This window comes from Ornithorhynchus anatinus, chromosome 17 (genome assembly GCF_004115215.2).
Source record: "Ornithorhynchus anatinus isolate Pmale09 chromosome 17, mOrnAna1.pri.v4, whole genome shotgun sequence".
Classification (NCBI taxonomy): domain Eukaryota; kingdom Metazoa; phylum Chordata; class Mammalia; order Monotremata; family Ornithorhynchidae; genus Ornithorhynchus; species Ornithorhynchus anatinus.
The window spans coordinates 9,384,652-9,393,451 of NC_041744.1; the positions used below are offsets into that span (position 1 = coordinate 9,384,652).

Genomic DNA, 8,800 nt, shown 5'->3' on the forward strand with positions numbered 1-8,800 from the left:
CTTGTGGGGAAGAGGGAAAGGTGGGGGAGGGGTGGTGTGTGTGTGTGTGTGTGTGTGTGTGTGTGTGTTGGGGGTCTGAGTAGGAGGTGGGGGGGGGTCTCATCATTGGTGGTATTTTTTGAACACCTGCTGTACAAAGTGCTCAGGAACGTACAACAGAGTTGATAGACACATTCCCCGCCCCCAGTGAGCATACACTTCAGAGGGGGATACACACATTAACATAAATAATTTGTTATATAATTTATAGATATGCACATATGTGTCATAAGGGGAAGGGCAAATGCCCAAAGGTCCCAGATCCCAGGGCAATTCCTTAAGGTACTTTAGGATCTCTCTCTTCGAGAGTAAAACTTTTAGGGAGCAGGGGCGCATGCGGGCTTAGACCCCCTCCCCACGGCCCCAGGCTGAAGCCAGCTTGGGGAGGCTGGGGTCAGGGCAAGGAGGAACAGGGTGACCCAGGCTCTGGTAGCCTGGTCTCAGGGCAGAGCAGGCGGAGGGTGGGCAGGAGAGTGCCCACACTGTCCTGGTGTTGGAAACAGACTGTCCCTGGCCCAGGGCCCGGCGGAGCAGAATGGGGCTCTTTCTCTGCCCAGACTCTCCCCTTCTCCCACCCCCACTCCCCCCCCCGCCAGGCCCTGCAGGGGTCGGGGAGCCGCTCTCAGGCAGAGGCCAAGGACAAGGAGCCCAAGTGGGGAGGGAGGATGCCACTGGTGGTGAAGGCCCCACTGCCCAGGGGGCCACGTGCCAGGCTGCTGGTCACCAGGGTGCCCTCTCCAGAGGCCGGGCTCCCTGGGTCCCGGCTGAAGCCACGGGCCCAGGCCGAGGGAAGGCGGGGAGGAGGAAGGGCCAGGCGGTGGCTCCGCCTTTAGAGGAGTCACGTAGCTCTGCGGCAGCCGCAGCTTCATTACTCAGAGCCCGGGGACAGCTCGGGGTTGGCGGTGGCGGCACCATCACTGGTGGGCAGAAGCATCAGAAGCAGACAGCAGCACCATCAGCGGCGGCCAGCACTTCCACGCCTGGGTAAGGAGCAGGACTGGGACCAGGGTAGGGCCAGGGGCTCTGGGCGCCCCCCCCCCAATTTCACACCCCCATCCAACGTTCAGGGTCGGTAAATACTATTGATCATTCAGTCGTATTTATTGAGTGCTTACTGTGTGCAGAGCACTATACTAAGCGCTTGGAAAGTACATTTCAGCAGCAGAGACACTCCCCTACCCGACAACGGGCTCACAGTCTGGAAGGGGGAGACAGACAACAAAATAAAACAACGAGACGGGCATCAGTACCGTCAAAATAGGTAAATAGAATTATGGCTATATATTATTAGTAAAAGAGAGTAATAAATATGTACAGATATACCCAAGGGAGGGGAAGGGGGCAGAGCGGAGGGAGGGACTAGGGGCAACGGGGAGGGGAAGAGGAGCCGAGGAAAAGGGGGGCTCAGTCTGAGAAGGCCTCCTGGAGGAGGTGAGCTCTCAGTAGGGCTTTGAAGAGAGGAAGAGAGCTAGTTTGGCAGTTGTGAGGAGGACAGGCCAGAGGTAGGAGGTGGGCCAGGGGTCGACGGCGGGGCCGATTCCATTTCCTCGATTCCTTCACCACCCAGCTGGACGCTTCCCCTCTCCATCAGGATTCCTCTCATGCGAAGACCCCTACCACCATCCTCTCAGGTCCCTCCCCTCTGTCTCCCCAGGATAACGCTGTTACTGTTACTACGACTCTTCCCCGTGTTTCTCTGTGGCACTTGCATCTCCCCTCCCCTGGGTCCAGCTTGGATTTTGGAGCCTAACAGCCCCGGAGGGGATTCGGGGGAAGGGGCCCTAGGGAGGGAGTAGGGAGCTTCCCTGAAGACTCCCCTTTTCCTCCGCCCACTCTGGGCAGCGAGACGGAGCCAGAGAAAGAAGGCGCCCAGCACGGTCAGCGCCCTCCTCCCTGCCCTCCCGGACTCTGGAGGGGAGAGGAGCGACCCCTCCCAGCACCAAACTGGGATTTCCAGAGCCAACAGGAGGGCACTCACCGAAGGAGCCTTGTCTCTGCCCAAACGGGCCTTGTTCCCTCCTTGCAAGCCCCCTGGCAGGGATTGCCTGAGGGTCCTTCTGACCAGCTGGCCAGAGGAGAGTGGTCTTGAGTCCCCCCAGGCTGGTGCAGAGGTTCCCTGGGTCTGCCAGGTTGTATGGGGCAACTTCCTCCGGGCAGGCCCCAGGCCCCAGGCTCTGCTCCAGACTCTCTCCATGAAGCCCTGGATAATAATAATGATGCTATTTGTTAAGCGCTTACTATGTGCCGAGCACTGTTCTAAGCGCTGGGGTGGATGCAAGGTAATCAGGGTGTCCCACAAGAGGCTCACAGTCTTAATCCCTATTTTACAGATGAGGTAACTGAGGCCCAGAGAAGTCAAGCGACTTGCCCAAAGTCACAGCCGATCAGTGGCAGAGCCAGGATTAGAGCCCACAACCTCTGACTTCCAAGCCGGTGCTCTTTCCACTAAGCCACGCTGCTTCTCCTAGACTGGGCAGCACTCAATAAATGACATTGTTTGATTGATTGATAGGCTTTGGGGAGCCAAGTTTTGGCTCCACCACTCGTTTGCCATGGAACGTTGGGCAAGTCACTTAAATTGTCTGGGCCACAGTTTTGTCTTCTGTAAAACAGGGATTATACACCTGTTCTCCCTCCCTCTCAGACTGTGAACCCCGTGAGGGACAGGAACCACGTCCAACCTGATTAACTTGTCTGTCGGTGCCCAGTGCTTAATTTAAAAAAAAATGGTACTTGTTAAGTGCTTATTTTGTGCCAAGCACTGTACTAAGTGCTGGGGTAGATATACGATAATCAGGTTTGTACAGAGCTTGGCACATAGTAAATACTTAACAAATACCACAATTACCTTTATTGTGATTATTATCATCAGGAAGCCCGTCTGGGGTCCCGATGCCATTCCTCCGGCTGGGGTTGTCTGAGGAACCAGGCACAGTGCCGGCCTGGGTCAGGGAGGTCGTGGGAGCGGGAGCCCCTGGCTCTCGGCTGTCAAGCGGGATTCCCTCCGCTTCAGTGCCCGGGGCCCGTGCCAGGGCAGCCGGACACCTCCCACTTCCCGTGCCAGGACCTGTGCCCGGAGCGGGGAGAAGAGTGGGGTGACTGTCCCCACCCGGCGTGGGGGGAGAAAAGGGGAAGGAGGGGCCACAGACGAGGCCCAAGTCGCCTCGCTTTCCTCCCAGAGCGGCCACCATGCCTCACCAGTACCCGGCCCTGACGGCCGAGCAGAAGAAGGAGCTGTCGGACATCGCGCTGAGGATCGTGGCCCCGGGCAAGGGCATCCTGGCTGCCGATGAGTCCGTAGGTCAGTCAGAGCAATGTTGACCTGGGGGGTCCTGAGGGAGGGAGGTCCTCGGGTCCCGATCCCCCGGTCGTCCAGAGCGGGAAGAGAGAGGGAGGGACATGGAGGGTTTGGGACATCTACCCACCCCTCGGTGATGGTGGTGGGGGCATTCTCGTGCCCACTACAGGGAGTATGTCCAAGCGTCTGAGCCAGATCGGGGTGGAGAACACGGAGGAGAACCGACGCCTGTATCGCCAGGTGCTGCTCAGCGCCGACAGCCGCATCAACAAGTGCATCGGGGGGGTCATCTTCTTCCACGAGACCCTCTATCAGAAAGGGGACGATGGGACGCCCTTCGTCCGCACCGTCCAGGACAAGGGCATCGTCGTGGGCATCAAGGTGGGGGCCCTCCGGGGGCTGGGCATTAGGGCAAAGTCGCCTTCTGGGCTCCATGGGGATGCCCAGTGGGGCGGAGGGGTGCCGGGAGGGTCTCTTCAAATGCCTGCCCTTTCCCCTCTGTCAATTAATGGCATTTCAATCCACCAATGGTATTTATTGAGCGCTTACTGTGTATGGAGCACCGTACTAAGCTCTTGGGAGGGTAATAATAACAATGATGGTATTCGTTAAGCGCTTACTATGTGCCAAGCACAATATAAAAGTGTTGGCAGAAACGTTCCCTGTTCACAACAAGCTTATAGTCTAGAGGGGGTGACAGACATTGACATAAATATAATATGTAATTTAAAGTCTGTCCTCCTTGTCCCCTCCCCGCTAGGTTGATAAAGGTGTGGTGCCCCTGGCCGGGACCGACGGAGAAACCACCACCCAAGGTAGGAGAGCGGTTTGGGCAGAGCCGGGGGTGGCAGTGGGAGGGCGGGAGCCCGGGGGGCAGTCTGGGCTGGGGGTCTTGGCACACGGGCCAGGCTGACCCCGCCCCTGCAGGGCTGGATGGGCTCTCGGAGCGCTGTGCCCAGTACAAGAAGGATGGCGCTGACTTTGCCAAGTGGCGCTGCGTGTTGAAGATCGGCGAGCACACACCCTCCGCCCTCGCCATCCTGGAGAATGCCAACGTGCTGGCCCGCTACGCCAGCATCTGCCAGCAGGTAGGTGGGTGGTCGTGGGCACTGGGGGAGGGAGAGGCTTAGGTTGGGTCGGGCAGGTACGACGGGGTGGGGGACGGTCGGCGTTGGGGCTGGGTGCAGGCTCCGGTTCTCTCTCTGCCCTGAGCCCCACCCCTGCTCTCGCCCTTAGAATGGCATCGTGCCCATTGTGGAGCCTGAGATCCTGCCTGACGGAGACCATGACCTGAAACGCTGCCAGTACGTCACCGAGAAGGTGAGGCCGGGACTGGGCCCGCAGCCTCCCACCGTTGCCTGTCGACCCCGTCCACCTGCCTGTCAGCAGGGCTCCGGGAACGGGAGTGGAAAACTCAGGGAAAGGGCCTGGAGAGGACAGGTGGAAGGGGGCACGGAGTGAGGGAGGAAGGGTGCCAGGGCCAGGGCCGGCGCCCTGCACTGCATCCTCATGTCCTCCAGGTCCTGGCGGCCGTGTACAAAGCCTTGAGTGACCACCACGTGTACCTGGAGGGGACGCTACTTAAACCCAACATGGTGACCCCTGGCCACGCCTGCCCCACCAAGTACAGTGCCGAGGAGATTGCCATGGCTACCGTGTCTGCCCTACGGCGCACTGTGCCGCCCGCCGTGCCAGGTGTGGCTCTTCTCCGCCCTCCCCCCCTCCCCACCTGGGACCCAGGCCCCGTGCTAACGTGTACCTCTGTGTGTGTGTGTGTTAGATTGTGATATTGGACTCTCCCAAACACACCGTAAGCGCTCAGTAAGGGCGATCGATTGATGCTGCCCACAGGTGTCACCTTCCTGTCTGGTGGGCAGAGTGAGGAAGAGGCCTCCATCAACCTCAATGCCATCAATCGCTGCCCCCTGGTGCGGCCCTGGGCCCTGACCTTCTCCTACGGGCGGGCACTGCAAGCTTCGGCCCTCAGCACCTGGCGCGGACAGCGGGAAAACGAGAGCGCCGCTACGGAGGAGTTTGTGAAGCGGGCAGAGGTGGGGCGCGGGGGCCGGCGGGGACCGGGAAGAGGGTCTCAGTGCCCACGGGATCGATGAATCAAGAGTACCTACTGAGCACTTACTGTGTGCACAGCACTGTACTTAACCCTTGGGGGAGTTGGTAGACCCCCTGCCCTCACCAGAACGGGCCTGAGAATCTGGGCGGTGCCCAGGGGGAGTTGGTGACCCTCCCCCCGCCCCTTCTCCCCCTCCTCTTTCCCCCCCTTCTCCCTTTCCTCTCCTCTTCCCCCTCCACAGGTGAACGGGCTGGCCGCCCAGGGCAAGTATGAGGGGAGCGGAGAGGACGCGGGCGCAGCTGGACGTTCCCTGTACATCGCCAACCACGCCTACTGAGCGGGTCCTGCGCCCTCCCCGGCCCGTGCCACCTGCACCCAGCTTTGCCCATAGACATCGCCAGGAGCCCGTTAGCCAGCTAGCCCCAGGGAAGAGCAGAGGAGGGAGGGTCCCCGGGCCGCCATCTTACCACTGTGTCTCTCGCGTCACTGCGCCCCCTCCTCCGGGCAGGAGGCCGAGGAGGGAAGCGGATCCCAGAGGGGCTCTCGCAGGCGGCGGGGACCCCTGGGTCGGGGGACGGAGCAATCTGTAGGGGATTCCGGCCCCCCTCCCGTGGCCTCCACCCTTGCCTGCCCTTCGCAATCCCCACCATGACACTGTTGCTTCTCCTTTGGGGTCAGGCTGCCCCTTCCCCTCCCCTTGACCTCTGGTGGGAGAGGGGAGTCTGGGGGGGAAGACAGTATTGCCTCCTGCATTTTGTGTCTGTGCACCTCCAAGTGCCCTTTAGCCTCTGGATTAATAAACGGTAGTGAAGTCCGCTAGCGCCGTCTCTAGCCCTTAGTGTGAGTCAGTTCCCGAGGGTGGCACATGTGCGCGTGGGCCTGTGTGGGACTGGGGAGCGGGGGTTTCGGTGCTGGATACTTTTTAAAAAAAGTGGTATCTGTTAAGCACTTACGGTGTGCCAGGAGCTGAACTAAGCGCCGAAGATATAAACTAATCAGATGGGACTGTGAGTCCCGATTCGACTGGGAGCCCGTCATTAGGCGGGGATGCAGCATGGCTCAGTGGAAAGAGCCCGGGCTGGGGAGTCACAGGTCATGGGTTTGAATCCCGGCTCTGTCACTTGGCAGCTGGGTGACTGTGGGCAAGTCACTTCACTTCTCTGGGCCTCAGTGACCTCATCTGGAAAATGGGGATTAAGACTGTGAGCCTCACGTGGGACCACCTGATTACCCTGTATCTACCCCAGCGCTCTGCACAGAGTAAGCGCTTGACAAATACCAACGTTATCTAACTTCTCTGTGCCTCAGTTCCCTCATCTGTAAATGGGGATTCAATACCAGTTCGCCCTCCTACTTAGACTGTGAGCCTCATGTGGGACCCGATTATCTTGTGTCTACGCCAGTGCTCAGTACAGCGTTTGGCATATATTAAGCGCTTAACAAATACTATTCTTATTACTGTCTTGTGTGTGACCTTGGGCAAGTCACTTAACTTCTCTATGCCTCCATTTACCTCACCTGTAAAAAAGGGATTAAGATGGTGAGCCTCACGTGGGACATGGACTGTGTCCAACCTGATTAGTTTGCATCTATCTCAGCGTTCAGTACAGTGCCTGGCACATAGTAAGGACTTAACAAATACCATTAAAAACAAGACAACCCACCCCACCCCAAAAAATCCTCCAGACTCTCCTTGCCCCGGAAGGGGGCCCCAAGTGCCCCTCGTTCACTCATAGCACGTGGCTCAGCATAAAGTGCACAGGCTTGGGAGTCAGCAGTCGTGGGTTCTAATCCTGACCCTGCCACTTGTCAGCTGTGTGACCTCGGGGAAGCCACTTCACTTCTCTGTGCCTCAGTTTCCTCATCTGTAAAAGGGGGATTGAGATCGTGAGCCCCACGTGGGTCAGGGACCGTGTCCAACCCGATCTGCTCGTATCCACCCCAATGCTTGGTGCAGGGCCTGGCACACAGTAAGCAATTAACAAACACCCCAATAATAATTCTTCTTATTATTACAGTCTAGAGGACTCCACTCTGGGAGCAGGGATGGTGTCCTCTTTCCCCATCCCCATTAGGGGAAGCAGCGTGGCTTAGTGGAAAGAGCCCGGGCTTGGGAGTCAGAGGTCATAGGTTCTAATCCCGGCTCTGCCACTTGTGTGACTTTGGGCAAATCACTTCACTTCTCTGGGCCTCAGTGACCTCATCTGGAAAATGGGGATGAAGACTGTGAGCCCCACGTGGGACAACCTGCTCACCTTGCATCTACCCCAGCGCTTAGAACAGTGCCTAGCACATAGTAAGCGCTAAACAAATACCGTCATTATTATTATTGCCTCCTCCCAAGCGCTTAGTACAGCACTCAATAAATAGCACTGGTTGTGACAGGGAATGCGTCGACCCCCTCCGCTGCAGGGTGCTCTCCCAAAGGTGAGCACAGTGCTCCGCACCCAATAAGCGCTTAATAAATTGTTGGGGGCAGGGAATGTGATGGTGTGGTGGACTTTCCCCGGCGCTTAGTAGAGTGCTTTGGACACGATAAGCGCTCAATAAACACGACTGTTATTATTCAGTTATTAGCATGATATTATTCGCATAATACTAATATTAGCATTATAATGACTAATATCAGTATCACATTGATCATTACTTATATTATATATGTCTAATGATATAATTATACACAATGCAATCATATCATATACAATATGTTATATAATTATTGATTATATAAACCGATTTTCAATATTAGTAGGATCATCACTAATATCACTGTTATATTAATTATATATAATGTCGGATTATATAATCATATGCAATATAACTACATGATATATAATAGGCAATATAATTATTAATCGTATTATTAATAACAGCAATCAGATATAACTATATCTCTATCTATATATTATAGATATATATCGATTATATCTATATATATAATGTCATATAAGTATTAATCACACGATCAACATTAGTATTATGATTACTAACATCAGCATCATATTAATTATTAACGATATCATCATAGATCATATATAATGTCGTGGCTCAGTGGAAAGAGCACGGGCTTTGGAGTCAGGGCTCATGAGTTCGAATCCCAGCTCTGCCACTTGTCGGCTGTGTGACTGTGGGCAAGTCACTTCACTTCTCTGTGCCTCAGTTCCCTCATCTGTAAAATGGGGATGAAGACCGTGAGCCCCACGTGGGACAACCTGATTCCCCTATGTCTACCCCAGCGCTTAGAACAGTGCTCGGCACATAGTGAGCGCTTAACAAATACCAACATTATTATTATTAATGATATAATTACATATAATGCAGTTCTATTGTGTATGATATATTAATTATATAAATCAAACATCGCTATTAGTATTATCATTACTAATATAAGT

The 8,800-nt window shown here is 55.6% G+C and overlaps 1 protein-coding gene across 1 annotated transcript; it reads left to right on the plus strand.

The window, feature by feature from the left end:
• Nucleotides 1-825: 825 nt before the first annotated feature.
• Nucleotides 826-6,233, plus strand: ALDOC (aldolase, fructose-bisphosphate C). Its single transcript, XM_001508509.5, has 9 exons — nt 826-1,023; nt 3,219-3,340; nt 3,507-3,718; nt 4,098-4,152; nt 4,265-4,425; nt 4,574-4,657; nt 4,858-5,032; nt 5,189-5,388; nt 5,650-6,233. Exons 2-9 carry the CDS (start codon nt 3,229-3,231, stop codon nt 5,743-5,745), a joined length of 1,095 nt encoding a protein of 364 aa, XP_001508559.1. The 5' UTR covers nt 826-1,023; nt 3,219-3,228; the 3' UTR covers nt 5,746-6,233.
• Nucleotides 6,234-8,800: the final 2,567 nt, after the last annotated feature.